At 40.9% G+C, this 19,456-nt stretch overlaps 1 protein-coding gene across 1 annotated transcript in view; it reads right to left on the bottom strand.

Annotated features, from left to right (window-relative positions):
* vcana (versican a) overlaps positions 1–9,018 on the bottom strand; it is a 42,233-nt gene extending 33,215 nt beyond the window's left edge. Inside the window, exons 1-5 of the mRNA XM_073465494.1 lie at positions 8,922–9,018; positions 7,265–7,648; positions 5,967–6,141; positions 5,450–5,577; positions 2,528–2,821 (exon numbers count right to left, since the gene is read on the bottom strand). Coding sequence (XP_073321595.1) covers positions 2,528–2,821; positions 5,450–5,577; positions 5,967–6,141; positions 7,265–7,648; positions 8,922–9,018 — 1,078 coding nt within the window. The remainder of the gene's footprint in view (positions 1–2,527; positions 2,822–5,449; positions 5,578–5,966; positions 6,142–7,264; positions 7,649–8,921) is intronic.
* Between the last annotated feature and the right edge of the window lie 10,438 nt (positions 9,019–19,456).

The following is a 19,456-nucleotide window of genomic DNA, read 5'->3' on the forward strand; positions in this document are numbered from 1 at the left end:
TTGTAAGTCTTAAAGCTGTTTATAACCTGTGTCAACATTAATTTACTTAATAAACTCAAAGAAACATTGGAACCAATACTTTTCAAAGTTTTTATCGGCACTAAAATTGCTTGGAAATTACCTCAATTACCTTATAGTGTCAGAGAGGCCATTATTATCAAGCTGATTTTCCATTAATAGTCTCTTGTACCTGATGAAATTTGATAGCTTGTCGTCAGCTCAGGGCAGATGAGGTAATTTTCAAAGTGTTCTATTTTCTGCACTTTCTCTAAACATTTCCTGAGGAACAGAGGAATTAAACAGCATATAAACTCCTTCCAGTGTTGTGGCTTTGTAAGACTTGCCCTTATTATTTTTGTCCTCTCTTTGCACTGTGTCTCCTCCGACAGTTCACCTGACTGTTTTCTTGTCTTTGGTCCTGTCATTTTCTCCATATGTCAGTAATAGTCTTCAAATGCTCTCTAATGAACTTGTCTACTTATTCTTAAGGTTTCATTTATAAGTAAATCCATTTAACTTGTTTATGTTTCTCTTTTCCCTTTCTCCCTGCCCCTCTCTCTTCCCATGCTCTCTCATTTCCTCACACCCATAAAAAGCAGCATTACAACTTTAGAAAGCTTTCCTCACTGGCGCAGACAGATTGTGTAAAGCCAGCTGTTGACCATTACGTATTAGCCCTCTTTCTACATGAAACTATCTCTGATGTAAAGTGTGAGACAGGTTTTTCCCTAACAGGAAAAAATAGGGCCTGCTCTCAGAGGGAGTGCATTATCTCACCAGTGCGTCTGAGCTGTTGCTGTTACAGAGGCCTTTGTTTTCTTCAGGCCAATCCAGAGATCAACCAGAGCCCAATTATCCCCATTTTCCCTTTGCACCAACCTCTTTTCTCCTTGTCTTACCGTGTAGTCTAACTGACGCAGGTTTACATAATATTTAATTTTTGAGATGTTATTGGGAGGGGGAAAGCAGAAAATGATGGAGTGAGTCCCACCAAACAAGGGTACTTGAAAAGCACTTGGGTCTGGGCGTAAATGCAACAGGACAGAGAGAGCTGACATGAAATACACAGAGGAGGAGGTGAGGGTGGACTGTTTGTGTGCCCTCTGAACTCCATGGGGACTTATCACCGCGAGAGTTAGCATAGCTCAGGGGCAGTAAATGGCCAGGCAGGGGATGGCTTATCTGTCCAACCTCTCATTTGTAAAGATGGAAAGGCCAGGTCAAGGGTCACCAAGGATGACTGAATTTAGAAGTCCAGTAGTAGCTTTGTCCATTATCCAAACGTCTGCTCTGATAAGTACAAGTGAGAATGACAGAGGGCAAACTCTGACAGCGGAAATGAGATGAGAAAGGAGAAAAAGGGAGTGAGATAGTGAGGCTAAAAGGGCTGACAGGTGTGGTATTAGTTACTTTTGGTGCCTCTCTAAATGGCAACATCATTTAAGTCTTCCCTGGGGATACTGATTAGTTGAGAACACTTTGAGGGATTAGCCTAATTCTGCTAACTTCCAGTGAACCGTCAAGTGTCACTGTTTACAGAGATCCATAGCTATACGCTCCTGACTTCCCATGGTCAGTAATTGCCATGGTTTGCAACAAGGTGTCTTTTCCATCCATAACTTAGTGTGTCAAGAGTCCACAGAAGGTGCAAAAAGTTTATAGACATCCCAACCGATGAATTTTCACAACACATTGGCTTGTCAGATTTATTTAGAAGCAGTTATGATTGGAATAACAATTAATTTGGCCTTTCATAATATTATTTAAAATAATGATGACATTTGGAAAGCACTCAGGTACATAAACTGTTTTAGTTTGTTTCACATCAACAGTGAAGGATAAAAGGATAAGGATAAGGATAAAAGCTTAAGGAGCCTTGATTAGCCCAGCTGGAAGTAATGAAGATTAAAAAAACAAAAACACAGACAGATACTGACTGTCCACAAACTTTCAAGCAAACTGTTGGTCGTTAATCTCCCGTTAGAATAAGAACTGCCATGACCATTGCTTACCCTCCCCTTGGCTAATTTTCTTGCCACAAAAATGGGCGGGAGACTGAAGTGTGAGACAGTGAGGTCAACTGGACACTGAAATCTGTACGAGTAGTCTGGCACATGACACGTAATGCTCATAAAGAAATCACTCCTTTGCTCTTGTTGTTGTTGTCATTGAAACTATATAATCATAAAGCAACAAATACATTGAACAAAACAATTAACCAAATATGAGGCAGGTTGTAAACATGTTAAAATGCTGGTCTGGTTCAGATGTGGAAATGTGAACAGTGGTGCAAAGAAGCAGAAAATCAAAGGGTGGGGGAGCAGAGGCAAAGAGAAGATGAGGTCATAGCTCCTTACAGTCCAGGCCTGGTTTTGACAGGGAATGCTCTGTGGCTTCAATCACTGTCTACCACTGTCTAAACCAAACTATAAATATAGACACCATATGACCCACCATATGCAGGTGACAATTTTTTCCATGACATACTGTAAATCTACTAACAGCACGATGATGTAAGTGAGTTTACCTTTAAAACAGTAAGCTCCAAGCTTCTTAGTTGGTTCCGGGAAGCCAGTCTGGTTTCTGTAGCGGTACATGGTCCTGACACCGATCAGGCCTCCCCCACACTGCGTTCTAGGTACTGAAACTGGATGTCGTGCACTGCCATCAGAGAGCCAGCCGTAGTCACATCTGTCCAGGCCCTGTCGCCAGGCAGCATGGAGTTGGCCAGGGGTTGCCAGGATAGCTTTCCTCTGCTTACACTCTTGACTGGCCTCCTCAAAAGTCATCTTATTGGTCACAGGAGCATAGAACACTTCACCTGAAACACAGATGGTAAAATGCAACAAAGTCTGAACAAAAGGCACTGACTCAAAGGCAGCATGGTAACAAATCACCAGCGATCAAGGAAACAAAATCTGATTACTCCAACTAAGCAATCACCCCAGGCGGAGGGTTAATTCACAATTCCACAAACTTTGGCATAAATGAAAGCTGTATTACTAACAGATGGACAGTCATTTCATATTTCTTTTCTAATTATTTGCACTAAACAGAGCTAGGCAGCCGGTCATTTGGAGTAATCTCAAGCTACAGATTTTTAGATCATTTTGACCTTTCAGAAGAGACATAGCCCAAAAACAGCTGACAAAAGTCACAGCTGTGCAGGGCACGGACCCAAAACATCTCCCACCGATCATATTTAGGACAACAGTAGTTCATTCATTATATTAATCTGAGGTGGGATAGCAATGCAGACAATGTGCCTGGCCTGTCAATGAATGCATCTGTACTGCAAAACATTAGGTTTCCCCTCGGGGTGAGTGAACAAGATTGCACCTTCAGTGTTTCCTTGCTTCATGTTGTTTTGTTAGGATCTTACCTTCAGAAAGGTCACTGCACTATGACAATTACGAACATTTGTCGTTGCCTGGGTTATGTAAATTAAAGACTAGAAAGGCAATAACTTAATTGAAAACAAACAACATTTTAAGAGAGGATGACTGACTGGCTACATGTTTTCAGTTAGTCTTGGGCGTAGCATTTCAAATATCCCATGTTGGTTTCATCCCATTGATTTACAACGGCATTGAGATTATCCACCCTGAAATGAATCCTTCTTTAAAGCAGACAAGGGACATGAAATCCTCCACAAAACAGTCACTTTCAACAATTAAACTTCACGATATATTATATATTTATACTATATATTTGTTGGCTTTCAGCCTTTCGAAAAACAACATTTCCAATGCAGTCCAAAAGCTATTTGCTTTCCAGCATACAAAGGGAGGGCACGTGCCTGTATTAATGGGGAGGTTTAGCAACAATCTAACAGCCACATAAATTACTTTTATATAACCACAATAATGACAAATGGATTTTGGAACACTATTAGAGTGAATTACTTAGGTCGTTACAAAAAAGAAAAGATAATATTATGTATCCGCATTAACTTTGCACCTCTTCAAGACATCATCACTCTTCTACCAACAGTAAAACCACCAGTTTGGTTCAGGTATACTCATTAAAGAAAGTTAATTTAGTAAGAAAAAAAAGCTGAACATCACATATGTGATGAATCACTTCATTGAAATTGAGGAATTGTTTGAGGATTTTTTGTTTTAAGGATGATGAAGTATGACAGAAAAACATCAATAGAAGCTTTGAATGTAAAGAAATTACATTCGTTAGTACAAGTGTTATATTAGTAACCACTTATTTTACATCCAAACATCAAACTCTGTTAGACTATGTGTGGATAGCCCAAATTTAACTGTGCATTTCAAAGCCGCTTGGTGAATTTTTATGGTTAAGTTCAAGTATTTTTGCTCGAACATAAAATGGCAGAAAACTGAGATTATATGACTTAACATTATAATACTAATTAATATCTTGAGCCTTGTGGTGTCTGTGGTAGCCTGTAGTAGTAACAATTACCGATGTAACCAGTGTGCCCAGCTCAATTCCAGTGGAAACCCTTTGTAGCATGTCATCTCCCTCTCTCTGCCACTTCTTTAAACTATCTAATGAATACAGTAATGCCAGAAAAATGGCCTATTATGCTACTTTCTATCACCAAATAAAACACACAATGATGCACTCAAACAACATGCACTCAGTAAATCAAAGCAAGGGTGGTGATGTATGTGTCAGTTTAATAAGAGCTAACCTACCCGTCATGGCCCAGAATACAGTGCATCTTTTGGAGAGATTGAAGAGTGTGGAAGATGTATGTGCATGCCCTTAGTGACTGTGGGGCGGGGTGACATACTTTGGCTGACACCATTGTCTACATCAGCTCGTCACACTACTAATATTAATGTCACAATACGGACTGATATCTTCATTTTCTCACCTTATTCATTTGTATCTTCTTCCAAAATATTTAAACTTGTATCATGCAGGGCTGCACTGTATAAAATCCCAGCTAAGAGTAACTTCAGCGGGATGAATGGTGTTTAGATGTGTCAAGAGGGATGTTAACATTCATAAAACTCTCTGAGTGGAGTTGAGTCTATCAGTAGTAACAGGCAGAATAATGAACAGACAGAAAAAGACTTCTGGCTGGAAAGTGAAGACGTCTCATAAGCAGTGACAAAGCCATTTAAAACCCCCATTATCACATTTTTGTTGGCGAATTTCTCAAAAACCACTACGCTGGAGGAATGAATTTTGACTCCTGCTTTAGTGTCATTAATAGGATCTTCTCTCTAACACTAATTCCTTTTTGAAAAATGTATAACAGATTATAACACATTGTCACAAATAAAGCATTCTAACAAAATAATTAAGTGTATTTTCACAGTGGTCTTCTGAGCAGTAAAAGTAATTTGCTTTGGCACTGTAATAGTTTGGAGGTTTTGTCATTTCAGCCAGAGGGTGTGTCAGTGCCTCTTAACGATACCTCATTAGTTAGAACTAGAAAAGCCTAATTTTATGGTTGACTTACCATCAAGTCTGTCTACGTAGCAGTATACATCATAGGTTTCTGTGGGTTTCCTGGTCCCATATGTCCTAACACCAGGTTTAGTCTTGAGGTTGCCATAGCAGCCATTCCTTGGTCTTATGATTGGGTATCTGTGCAGACAGAGAAACAAAGAGACATTATAACACATGAGTTAGTCCATCCTACTCTCTTTGTTCAAAAGAATTTCGCATCACGTCAAAATACAATCAAATATGTATCATTGCATAGCAGTGTGTTAGCAGTTTCCTCTGGGTGCTCAAGCTTGGTAACTAAATTATCCATAGATGTGAGTGAGAGTGTGAATGGTTGTTCATCTCTATGTGTTAGCCCTGTGATGAACTGTTGACCTGTCCAGGGTGTATCCCAACTCATGCTCAATGTTAGTTAGAATCGGCTCCAGCCCCCGTGATCCCCCCGAAGAATATGGATGGAAAGGATGAATGAAAGAGCGGTACTGTTTGAAAGAACTGACTAAATGGCAGGGAATTGAATTGCTAACCTCACAGTCTGGTCAGCAATCCAGCCGGCATCACATTGATCAAAACCATCCTCATAGGCTGCTTTCAGTTGTTCATATGTAGCAATGGTTGCTCCAACATTTTGGCAAGTTTGGACGGCCTTCTGGTAGTCCAAATTGTACCTGTTGGTGCTTGCCCGGTAGTGAAACACAACACCTGGCAACAAATTGAAGAAAAAACAAATGACCATCCAAAAAGTACAACATAATAAAGTTTTGGTGAACATTAGGATCTGGAATTCATCATCATAATTTCAGTGCTATAAATTATGACAAATGTCTTACAAAGCACACACCATGAGAGAAATAATTGAGTATCTCAGCTTCTTTGGAAAGGACGAACTTTGCAATAAACCAAGAGGATAAGGCGAAATACTCCACAGTTCACCGCAAATGAACGCGATAACTGCAGATGATGCCATGGCCCTGAAATCCCCATATTTGTGGACAGTAAACAGGCGCAGAAGATATGATTGATAGTCCTAATTAACATTGCAGATAGTTGGAAAAGAGGTTGTGCAGATTGTAAAGCAGTGAAAACCAAAACTATCCCAGTATCCCCCACCCCACCCATGTTTTCTACATCCCCAAAACATGAGTTATAACTCCAGCATACATCTCAAGTGAGCACATGTAGAATGCACATAATGACAGGAGGTAAAGAAGGGTGACCTCCCCCCAAGGAGACCATAACTTTTGGCTTGAAGGTACTGCAGTAATGATGCATGTTCATAATTTAACACTTGTGTAAATTTGATGAGGGATATTGCTCAGTGAGGGCAAAGCAAAAAAGACATGGTAACACCCACTGAGTGCCCCACCAAGAGGAAAATCCCCACTGACAAGGTGGCACTCGCAATGACAGGGACGGATGAGGTTATAATATGGCTTTTGTTATGCATACCCACATGTGGAATACCATTTGTATTGGGGCTCTGAGGGCTGTTTGGGTTAGACGGATGAACCCTGGAATGGCTGCTTGGTATGGACAGGGTCCCAAACTCTCAAGTGATTTTTTTTAAGAGTGCATCGCCTCTAAAATAAGAACAACTGCAAACTGTGGTTACTCTGCGTAACTACTGGGTAGCTGCTGCTATCAAAGTAAGCAGAAGGGCGCCCAAAGTTCTCTCGTATGGTTTACATTTCTATCACCACTTGTATTGCATTTCACTATTATTAAGCCTTTGCAGCAAACCCCCTCTTCATTCAGAGAGAATCTTGGGGAAGCAAGTCTTTTGAAGGATTCTAGTATGACATGCTAAAGATTTCATGACTCTTACCGTTGACATCAAGGTTGACTGTATCCTGGGTGTCCTCAATGCCGTACATAACCTCACAGCGATAAGTGCCCGCATCACTGGCACGCAGCTTGACCATTGTCAGTGAGGCGTCACCTACATCTTCAGGGTGACTGGGAACTGAGACACGGTTCCTGTAGCTGGAGCCTATTTTGATGACCCCATTTTGTGCCACGAGCACTGTGGATTCTACCTCTCCCTCTATTTTGGTCCATTTGATCCGCAGGTAATCTCTGCTATTAGTGACCATTCCATTGGGACTGATGACTGGTGCTGAGGTTGGGATGGTGGAGAAGAAGCAGGGAAGATTAACCTTCCCTGAGAGAGACCCAGTGATCGGTCTGATTATCGATAACGCGTTGGAGGCTGAAAGGCAAAAAGGACAAAGGGTTACAAACATTTTTCAAAATATGCTGACTCATTCAATTCTACATTTTTTGTTTAATTTTTTTGCTTTCACATTTTTTTCTTTAAGACAAATACTTGTCTTTTCTGTTTACTCTCATTCTAACAGATGCTAGATGCTATAAACTGCCCGACTCATTTACATTGACAGGGTGTGACAACTACACCCAGCCTAATAAAAAAAAAAAACATGCATCATGGCCTGAAAATGGCTCTTGGAAAGACAAACCTCATCCTTTAAATGGTGGGTGTGGGAACACATTTAACACTGCTCATAGTGTGTGTGCAGCATGTTTTGCTTGCATGAAGTTAATTATCATTGGTTAAAAAGTGGAGTCATGGTTGCTTGACTTCATGTTACGCCACTGCTGAATTCTGTGCATGTTTTCCTCTTCAAATGATCCCACTTTCACCTACATACCAACTAACTCACTGATGATAACAGGTAGGCCCACACACACAGGAGTCAAATATGTCATCAGCATGCTGCACACTGAAAAATGTCATGTACCTCCCATCTCATGACCTCCTACGCTACTCTCAGCTGAAAACCTACTACAGCTGTTACACACCTAAACTGCAGCACAGGGTCAGGATGTTTGATTTAATCCAACGATACAAAACAACATTCTGTTGAAACTACTAAAGAATTGTACCATTGCTAAACAAGACAAGGTGAATAGTTTTTATCAGGAGAGACTTCAGATATATAGTCCAAAGTGTATTGGAGCACACAGATTTAGGCAACAAACTCTCCTGACACTAGATTGCCCTACTCTGAGAGCACCAGACAGGCTGTCACCTCCTTGAGAAGCGGTTGAAGGGTGTTAAACTTCTTCCTACAAGGTTAATAGTTAGAAAGCTTAATCCCCCTCCGCCCTGAGGTCTACCACAGTTCAAACTGTTGACTGTACCTCATTCTCACTCCACTTCTATGTGATGAGGCAAAGCAAAGGGGGATGTCAGACAGGACGCCAGACACAAATGAATGGCAACAGGCTGAATCACCGTTGCCTGTGGAGGGGAAGCAGATTCACCTTTTTTTTTTCTTTTTTGGGGGGGTTGGGGGCACTCACAGGGAACAATGTGGGGAATGCTCTGGAAACAGTGGTGAGACAGCCCCCAAGGCATCAGTGTGTGTGCTTTAACAGAGGGCCTTATTAGGATGAGGGGTGAAACCAGCTGTTATTTCCAGACTGGGAGCCCAGTCTAATTGAAAGGTGTCCATCCATACCCTGAGACAAGGACAGGAACAAGGGGGCCAGGAGAGCCAGGGGGGCCAGAGGGGCCAAGATGCAAACCTCAGTGGCCAACACTGTCACCTTCACCATTGAGTGAAGTCTGGCCAGTTTCACAGGAAGAAGTACGGAAGCGGCTTATCGTAGTCTGCTACTCTACCGACAAAGTGAAGCCTTAATGCTGTGAGGTACCACCGACACTCAGTCAGTTGGCTGCAGATAATCTGTAGGGTACAGACACCAGCTAAATGTGACCATGTCAAATGAGTTTGTGTGGGACGGCAGAGGAGAAAGAAGGAGGTGTAGGGAGAAGAGGCATTTAAAAACATACCTGTTGCAGTAGCAGCTTCACAGAGGCAACATAACCACAGGATATGCTTTAAATTTAGTAACATCTGTTGGAAAAATTAAAAGTTGCATTAGGAAATCATACAAGTTCATCATATTTTATAGTGTTTGTTTAGTTTTCGGGCATGCTTAAGAGTTTTTGCATTATGCACAGGTTTCAGAAAGATCAGATAGTGTGAACTTCTATTCCTCATCTACATTGCAAAAGTACGACATATCTATAGACATTATTATCTATAGACACAGCCTGCAATCATTTTAACACTTGTACACTCAACTGGGATTATATTATCTAAAATGTTACAAATATCAATCAACTTTCATTAAGCAGTTTTATCTAGATTGATACAGATTAATCTCCCTCTTTAAATTATGTTGACGCTTACAGTAGCCCTTGAACACATCCATCCCATCTCTCTCACATATCATATTACCTTGCAGAATACATTTGTCAGCCCCTTTATATTAGAAAAAAGTGTGACGTTGGCAATTCATGACATGTTTTCAGTGAAGTTACGGGTGACAGGGCTGAGAGTTTAAGCTTCCTGAGTTCCTCGAAATGCGGAGTTTTTGGAGACAGAAGCAGAGAGCCCACCGCCCTCATTTCCACCCACTGTGTAAACAGAAGTGATGGGTGGCTGTGGGAGCTGACTTTCTCACTTATTAATGGCAATTGGGGTGGGTATGAGTGGGTATGACTGACTTAATGCCAGCACTCCCACAATCTATCCCAGTCACAGGACCCACCCTAATAGACTCAACTAAATGAGACTTTGGGGAGACAATGAGAGAGAAAAAAAGTCCAGGACTAATAATGTTACTGCCCCACTGCATATTTGTTTTTAAAATTATTAAAAACATATAGATTTGCTCTGTGGTGTGCGTAAACTGCAGGCACCGGCAGATGGATTTCTAGGAAATCGAAAAAAAAAGTCATTTCAAGGAACTTCAGCACTAAAGATTTACACAGGCGTTTAATTGGTAGCAGATTTTTTGGACCCAGCGGTCCTTTAAGTTCAGCTCGAAGATGCTGCAAGATATACTAAACAAAACATCTGCTACTGAGAGCTGAAACAATATATTGTCTGATATTGTCATACAGCGAGGAGTTGATTTAAACTGACTTTCGGTTTTGGTGCAGTTTGGTACACTTTCTTTCTTCACAGAAACACCTGTTGCTTGTGGATGCTCAGCGGAAATCATGACATTATAAAATGGTATTTATTATGATAATTTCAAATTCTGAAGTGTGATTTGAGAAAAAGAAAGTGTATCCGCAGCGCTCCTTCTGTAAATTCGCTTGGCTCACTCCGCAGCGGGACACACCAGTGTAGGTTATCTGAGGACAACGCGGCATCACTGGGCGCGCACTGTTAACTCACTACTAGACTGGAAAGTTCACTTAAATGTACTGGTTTGTGTTATTTGATAAAAAAAATAATAATAATGTATGTGTTGAGCAGTAAGACAACAAATGCGTTAAAAGACAATTCTTTGGCTGAGAATAGTACTCACATCTAACAGTTAAGTTCAAACACACAACAGAAAAACACTTACCTTTAAAGTTGTTTTATTCCATAAAATGTACAAATATCGATAAATGTCCTTAAATCCAGTTAGTCCCAGTGCGCAACATGCGTGCGTAAAAAGTGCCCAATATGTCCACTCCAAATCGGCGCAACAGCACTTATCTCCCCTCTGCGCCTTTCTCTTGTCCTTGATGCTCCAGAGTTGCAGGGTCCCACTCCCCTGGTTCTGAACAGAGCGACAGAAACCGTGAAGTGCTGGCAAGCAACAAGTTCAATTTTGCCTAACGCACGCTGTTATTTCGTCAGTGTTTGAGAGGAGGGGCAGAGTGCCCAAAGAATGAATGAGACACCTTGGGGAGGAGGGGAGGAAAAAAAAAAAAAAACTTAATTTGGCTCTGTGCCTGAGAGGTATAATCTCATCCAATCATTGTGTTCCGAAATCACGCGCATCCTTTGTCATTTTAGACAGAGTGCGACTTCACTTCAGGTTGCCAAATCTGATTTAATAGTTAGAAATTAATCAAATGAGAAACAAATTATACCAAATTCAAATTTTCACTTTAGGTGTGTCATGTGTATAAAGACTGCAGTGTAAGCAATCAATCAACTACCTCTGATTAATTAAGCTGATGCCTGAGAGCGCACGGGCCATATCCAAGGGTGCGCAATGGAAACAGGGTGGTGCAGACATGTCTCTGGTTGAAATTGAGTCACAACCTGTTTGTTCCAACAACATATTTCTGTCAATATCGTGAGGGAGTTGTCTGGTCCACCACACTGACACTCTTCAGACAGTTTTTAGGGTCACGGGTCTCACACCTATTTGATTTCGAGATGAAATGCCATTAAAAAACTCCGCCTTGAGATTATTCATATGAATAATACATTTTAGACACAAGTTTTTATCAGACTGTGCTTCTGTGTCTACGTTATGAAGTTTGTGTTAGAAATTAAAGTTTTCACTAAAGAAATGGATTATCTCAAATGGAAACAGATTAGGTCTTAACAACATGACTCTCTGGTTGAGGCAGGAGGGGAGATAGATGGCGATACAGTGGTTAATGGTAACCTCTGTGCTTGGCTTTTCCACACGGGGGAGAGGCTGGACCACAGTTTATCAACTCTTGACTAATAATCACCAGGATTGGCTACTGTTAGATAGGTAGGAGGGCTTAGCTGAGTGTGTGTGTGTGTGTGTGTGTGTGTGGTGGGGACAATCTTCAGTCTGGCAGTGATTATAACTCTTAGCAGTGTGGATTAAATCTACTGGTTTGTCTTAACAGAACAGCAAATAATTTGAATATGTTTAGTATTGAGTATTAAACGGAGCAAAAAGTCTACATTCACTTGTGTGACATATCGGAGACAACATACAAAAATCCAGTTTGTTCTCCATCTGTTGTAGAGCCAGACTGGTGGTCATTCCAAACCAAACTCTTGTTCATATGTTAAATGTTTTAAATTTGGACAATATGCAGTCTGAAGGACCTGTTTCACCGCCGTTCGTTAGTATCCTGAGATAGCAACTTGTTCCTGGATGAATTAAACTGTAATGGGTCTGATGAAAATGCATTTGGTAAGTCAATAGATCAACAGTAGAGATTGTGCAACGACACTACATAGCATAAGGCAATTGCCACATATCATTAATTACTTTTTATCAATTTAAAAATGTTAAACTTTATATCTCAGAGTGATAGAAACGTATTTTTCCTCATATATACTTGACATAGGAGCCAGAATGACTTCAGCAGAGGGTTTCACAATGGTGTCATGTTTATAGTGTTTCCTAATGATAGCCTCAGCAGACATATAGGCTTCTGCATGGGAATCAGAACTGACAGGTAGGTCTGGTTGATGACTTTAGCGGGGCGGACTAATTGTTCAAAATCATGGTGTTGCCTTCTGAAGACACTCACCCCAGCTGAGAGTGGGAGCAGAGGTGATCAGGCTCTGACAGAGAATATTTCCCTTGAAGCCCAGGGGGCCCTAGTAAAAAGTTGTAGGTGCCTTTTCCATACCTGCGTGCATTGTAATTATATCAGGGTTCAGCACCAGTTAGCCACAGTACACCTTTCCTCTGCAAGGCTGGACTGGTCTGGACAGCCGGACTCTGAGAAAGAGAGGAGGGGAGGGAAGCACCGGGTGAGATGGAAAGGGAAGGCTAGAGTGTATCTCCTATCTCACATGTCCAACCTGCCACTTACTGTGGCATTAAGTCTCTATTAGACAATTCAAATAGACAAAGTTTGAAAATGACACATCTTCAACATTAGAGAGTTGAGACATGCTCGAACTGAGTAGGTAGAGGAAACAAATATGCATGTACTGCAATCAATAATAGACTCTGACCAAGACAAATTGCATTCTGATGTCAAAGCTCCAGGAAACAGGCTTTCTTACTTGACAAAGAGCTCAGACTGACCTGATTCTGGGTGGAATTTGCCACATGACCCCAGCATGGTTAAAAGCAGACTACTCCATTTTCGAGTTTCGGGAATCATTTAATCATTTTACTGCTTTACCTTCTTAACTGAGTCATCGTTAAGTTAAAAGTCGCAAGTCACTTACTGCCGTGTAAAACGTCTCTACTGTACCTGTAACCATAGAACTCCTGTTGCCTTTCAGTGCCCATAAATCAGTGAGTCAAAGAGCCAATCAAAGAGTGTTTGATCCTGGTGATCCGCTGTGCGGGCCCCAAGATGACCCACATATCACATGACCTGTAAAGGTGGTCTACCTCCGGCCCCATGCCACCTCAGACAGCATAAAAGGGGCGTTAAATTTCTCCGACCCCAAGGGATCTGTCCAGCTGAAACTCACAATATTAAAGGCTGAAGCCGCTTTGATTTAAATGCGTTTGATCGATCACATACAGATCAATATGTTTTTTTTCTGTAAAAGGAGATCATCCAGAATCTAACAAGTAAACATGGAATAATGAAAAGCTGGAATCACCTCAAAGTCACCTGATATGTTTGACAAGATGTTTGTTCCTGTATAAACAAACCAAACACAAACATCCAACAAGTGGTACACATCAAGATGACAAAATTACTCTTCTGGGCATTGCCAGAAGATAAATAAATTAATAAGTAACAGTGTGACAAGCTGTACAATTTAAGTGTCAAACAAAAGCCAAACCTGTGACACACAGAGAAAAAAAACAGCTTGCTGTGATTTCCCAAGATACAAAAAAACAAGCTTGTGATGTGTGCGTTTCGTGAGTGAACACCCTATTTAGAGCAGAAAATGTGGGAAAATAAAGTTGCCTCATGGACAGACGTGAACCATGATCCTTTGGAGCCAAGTGTGGAGGCCCAGACCACCGAGGATGATCCCTTCAGCTTTAGTGGGAGGCCAAGAGAGGCAAACGACAGCACAGTAACTGATGTTAATCATGTTTTCTCAGACCAAAATCAGGTCAATGTATGTTTTGCTTGTTTAATTAAAAACCATATCTAGTGATGTTGTTAAAGAAAAAGTTCTTTGAGTGAAACTTCATAAAAAAAGTACTTGACTAGGTTAGAGTCTGACTAGTGATTCTTTTAAGGCTGACAATGATACCAGTATTGAAAAAAAAAGACAGAAAGATACAATGCATCATCCAGTATCCAATGCCAGCTGTTAAAATGCAGTTATTGTACAATTAGATTGCAGTTAATGATACACACTACTAAAAAAAACATGACATTAGCACTAAGATGACTGTATATTCATATTTTGTATAACAGTAAACGGATAATCAAAAGTAAACACACAAATAAAACAAACGAAACGAAAATGAAATGAAATTGAATTCAGAAAAACAGGTCAAATAATGTAAAATTGCACACTATAAAAGTTTTACTTCAATTTGTACCAATTTCTTCACGGTGCAACTAAACATTTTCATTGGTCACACCGGTGCACCTGAGATTAAGAGGTTTATTTTTCAAACACTTTAGATTGTGATTGATTGATTGATTGATTGATTGAATGATTTAAATGAAGAAAAACATGTATTTCCACCTTTTTTTTCCCTGTTTACAATTATTTACACAATGTGTTAAGAAATTACGTTAAAATGTACCCGGGCAACCAGTACGAAAAATTAGTCTGGTGCCGTGGGAATTTAATAAATTAATTGATAAATCAGCCAGGTTCTAATTAGGCTACAACTGTCCCCTTGGCCTCTGAAATGTCCATCAATTTTTACCGTACTTATTTTTCATATGCTAAAGGAAAACACAGACACATCTGCAGAAAACAACGAGGACCTAACCTTGCTATCCACGTCAACTTTGTTTAGCTATAACATTTTAGACACGAAAACTTATAATTTCTGTTTTAATAATAGAAACACAAGCAGACAGCAGCAGCAGAGTGCCACTCTTCTTCCCAGCCAACCACACCCACCCGTTTCTACGACTTCCGAACAACATAAAAATAATTGGAAGGAAAAGGAAAGACGAGAAAAAACAGAAAAAGCTCCACACTGCCATTGTGAGGACAACTGCACAAGTGGCACAACTGTCTGCGGTCCTCGATACCAGGTGTCAATCAGGTAGGCAACAGATGTCAATCAACAGGCAGGAGCCAGACATGGTGGTGACAGCTGGTGGACTGTCCGGCAGTCTGAGGGCTGTTACAGAGATACATAGGTTTGCTAGGTTGTAATCTTGTGAGGACTCGCTCTACTTTTTATTTCTTTATGCATCTGGTGCTACTGTCCATTCCTTCACACTTCTGTCTCTTTAATTGTGGATGGATCAAAGTGGGGATCAGTTTGCAAGTTTTTCCCTCTGTTTCTCTGAGTCAATTTAATATGCACAGGTAAGCTCAGGTAAAATGTAACACAGTTCGCAGTTATCCTAAATGTAAGACATGCAAACACATTTGTTTGCAAAACTCCAGTTTCCATCGATTAGAGGATTTCATCAGATTGTGATTCGACCGCCCAACCCAAACATCAGCATCAACAAAGCCCCTGTGACAGGATCAAGTTCGAATGGGGACTGTTTAAGAGGCCAAAGCCAAGGCTGGAACTTCATGAATCACTGCATCTGCCACCTTCTAGGAAACCATTTTAATCTGAAAGGATGGCAGAGGAACAAAGACGGAGGAAGTGAGTGAAAGAGGGAGAGATGGGCGGAGGTGGGGGGGCAGAGCAAATGGTTTGATAACCAGAAACAGACTGTGCACGTCACAGCTTTGCAAATTGCACTTAACATAATGCAGCATTGTGGGAACCATTTAATTCTCTAACCTCATCCCTTCTGCTGTAATGTGCCTATACATGACCTCCGGGGACTCAGGATTACAATATTTCAATTTCAGTACGTGTCATATTTGACAGCCATATTTAAAAATGTGTGATCTATGACATTTGCGCAGACAAAATGTGAAAATTCATTGAGGATTCCCGAAGCAGTCATGCTTCTCACTGTACTGGAACCACAGAAAGAAATGGGTGTGTGAGACAGTCAGTTATTTAGCCAGTCAGCAATTAGGCCTACACTAGAGAAGCCGATGTGGACAGCTCGTCGATCCTTTGGTCTCTGACCAAGAGGAAGTCGAGATAATAACATAATGCATTCCCAGCCATGAGAGAAAATCAACTCAACTGTAGAAAATAATTTTGGTTTCTATGGTTCCAATTACCACTCTGAATTATGTTTTGGTAAAACTGCAATACAAATCCATTTCGGTCATCCATCAGAATGCTTGGGTGGTAAGCTGCATTTAGAAATGCTCGGTGGTTACTGTACATTACTGTACGTTTATGAGGAGCAACTGGTCATGCAAAATCATGTAAAAATGTTAAGGATGACATGAGTCAACACACAATCATCACAAGGCATCTTAACAAGCTAAATCTAAGTCAGAGCTCAACCTTCTCATACTTAAAGGGTCATACAAAAAAACTTATACAAATAAGCAGTAAACTATCGTTAAAGCTTAGACGTATCTATGCATGACTAACTGCGGTAAAAGAAAAAAAAACATATAGGTTTATGTAGATCCTTCCTTAACAAAGTCAGAAACTGCTTCACAATGTAAAAAGGAGAAAGTCTCCCCTGAGCACACTCTGCAGCAGGTTGTCATTATCACACACTAAATGTTCAACTACCATCCCCTTAAAACCAGTAGAACATTTGGCTTAATTCAAATAATGAGACCAATCAGCTCACACAAGCATCTCAAAGAGAAACCACTCATTATTTGTAACGATCAAAAGGCTGCTTTAATGACTGGGTTGAAACAAAGCAGATACTCTTTGCCACTGGCAAAACTTGCAGTCAGTCCGGACAAGTCACTGCGAAATGTGGAGGGGAGATTTCTGTTTGGTTCTGCAGCAACAAAAGTTTTACCTGTAACATTTAGTTTATGGTTGCAATATCTGTTTTATGTCAGTAACGATATCTCTGTTGGCTGTGCTACAGGGGGAACATGTAGGTATACTTTGGTCCCACACACACAGTAGAAGCTTACACATCCACCTCAGAGTGGTCCAGCAGGAAGACTCACTGCTGTTTTTTTCTTGCCCTGAAATAAACTCCCTCAGATTCAAACAGCATGCCCACGTCTTTACATCCATATGTGTGCTGCCCTCAGCAGAAACAATACTGCCCACTGTGAGCAGAAGGAGTAACAGGTAATGCAGTCTGACACTGTTGGCTCAATAAAAGTGATTTTATTTCTAGAGAATCCAGGTTGTACTTTTAACAGAAATGACTGCAACACAAAAAAGGACATCAGATGTGTATCAGTACTCAATCGTTTAAAAGTACATGTTCTGGGTTGTCTGCAGATATATCCTAGAATCTTAGGTCCACCACTACAAATTCTGCTTGACAAAGCAGTGACAAACACTACAGGGCCACAGGGTCTGTGCGAGTGGCAAAGAGTGATGGCAGGAATCCTTTGGAACTCTAGATCCTCATCACCGAATTCAAGCAGCTGCTCCATTGAGTGATGCCATGGCAGAACATCATAATTAATACAAAATTATGTTTTGCAGCTGTTCACTTGTACTGATGCTGCCTCTCAAATAGTGTTTTGTAGACATTAAATATCTCCTCTGCCCTGTGCTCCTCCTGCAACCATCACAGCATGTCTGCAACACTTTGCCCAAACCTGAAGAACTCCTCTCACCTCTCTCTGCTGCAGCTCCACCCTGTGTTCCTCTGCCTAGGCAACCTGCTTCTGAACCCAGTCGTCCAGTTTTTTCTTCATCCTTTCTGTGCCATCCTTACAGTGGAGGACATAGGAGATGGCTGAGCAATCTGGTGATATTTGACCTCACCACTATGACAATGCTTCTGAACATGAGGATGAACATGAATGAGGAATGTCTGGTGGATGTCAGTTTTCCTCAGCAACTGTTACTGTGTTTGCATCTTCAACATCTTCATACTTGAGGTCAATGCATTTCCATCCTGTGATTGTGAAAGAAAATTCCAAATAGTTTGTTAGTTTTTCTTAACAATACATACGGAGCTATGGAAATGGGAAAACTACATATAGCTACACTGGCAGAACTCTGGTCATTGTGTTTGCATTATGAGCGGGCAAGATACAATTATTGCCTTTCATATATTACATTTTTGTTACACAGACGCCATGTTTACAACTTGACAGTGCTGCTAGCTGGTATAAACACTTACAGCAAAAAGGTTTATAACACAAAGAAGATTTTATAGGACATGTTATTTCTACCTTGTTGTAATCATAATGACCTCTGTAAAGGAGGTCGTGTCTTTGGTTCATTACTGTACTGTAACGTCATTTTTTAAAGTGTTTTAAGCTGTGACTATGTAATTGTAAATAGACACAGTCTTCTAGTCTTATTCTGTGTCTTATATGCAGTGCCAGCCAGGAGAGAAACAAATAATACACGGGCACTTTTATTCCCACTTCTTTGTAGCAAGTCCAAGTACTTGTCCCTCAATATCTTTCATCTCTTTGTACATTCGGTCTAGGCTACACCAAAGTTTATAGACTTCCTCAGTCAACCCTAGTGTCTCTTTGGTCGATGTTCCTTCAGCTCATGTTCAACTCAATTAGAAAATGACTGAAATGCATCCGAAGAAATGCGTTACTACCAGCGGACCAATCACAGTTGTTGCATAGTTTGGTCTGCATCACCATGCTGCATAGTTCAATTTCTGGGGAGGTGGATGTCAGGCTACGGCGTAAGAAGCGCAGTTACGCTGTGAGCAGTGAGAGCAGAGCACAGCCTCCAACAAAGACCGCTCTGTCTCGCTGCAGCTCTGTGGCGGGAAAGCAGCAAGACTCCCGTCATTTCTCTGGATGATGGGAGTCCTGCAGGTGCATGAAGTAAGTGAATGACGATGATAAGCAAGTGACTGAACGTTTAATTTCAACCTGGCACAGCCATCATCGCTCCCTCACAAACCCTTTCAGCTGCACGGACTGCGGTAAAGCCCGTTGATCTAGAATGTCCTTGCGAGAAGGCCAGGTGGTTGTTACTTCAAGGTTTGATTTTCAAACACTTAACCACTTTTAAACATACAATCAGTAAATCTATCTGTGATAGATAAACTATTCAATGACACGTCAACCTTATTTATCTGTTTACTCTTATTCACAAAATGGATGCTTGTATCTTGGGCAATGACACGTGATTCAGAAAATAATGAAAAGGCAAA

This window comes from Pagrus major, chromosome 5 (genome assembly GCF_040436345.1).
Source record: "Pagrus major chromosome 5, Pma_NU_1.0".
In the NCBI taxonomy this organism is placed as follows: domain Eukaryota; kingdom Metazoa; phylum Chordata; class Actinopteri; order Spariformes; family Sparidae; genus Pagrus; species Pagrus major.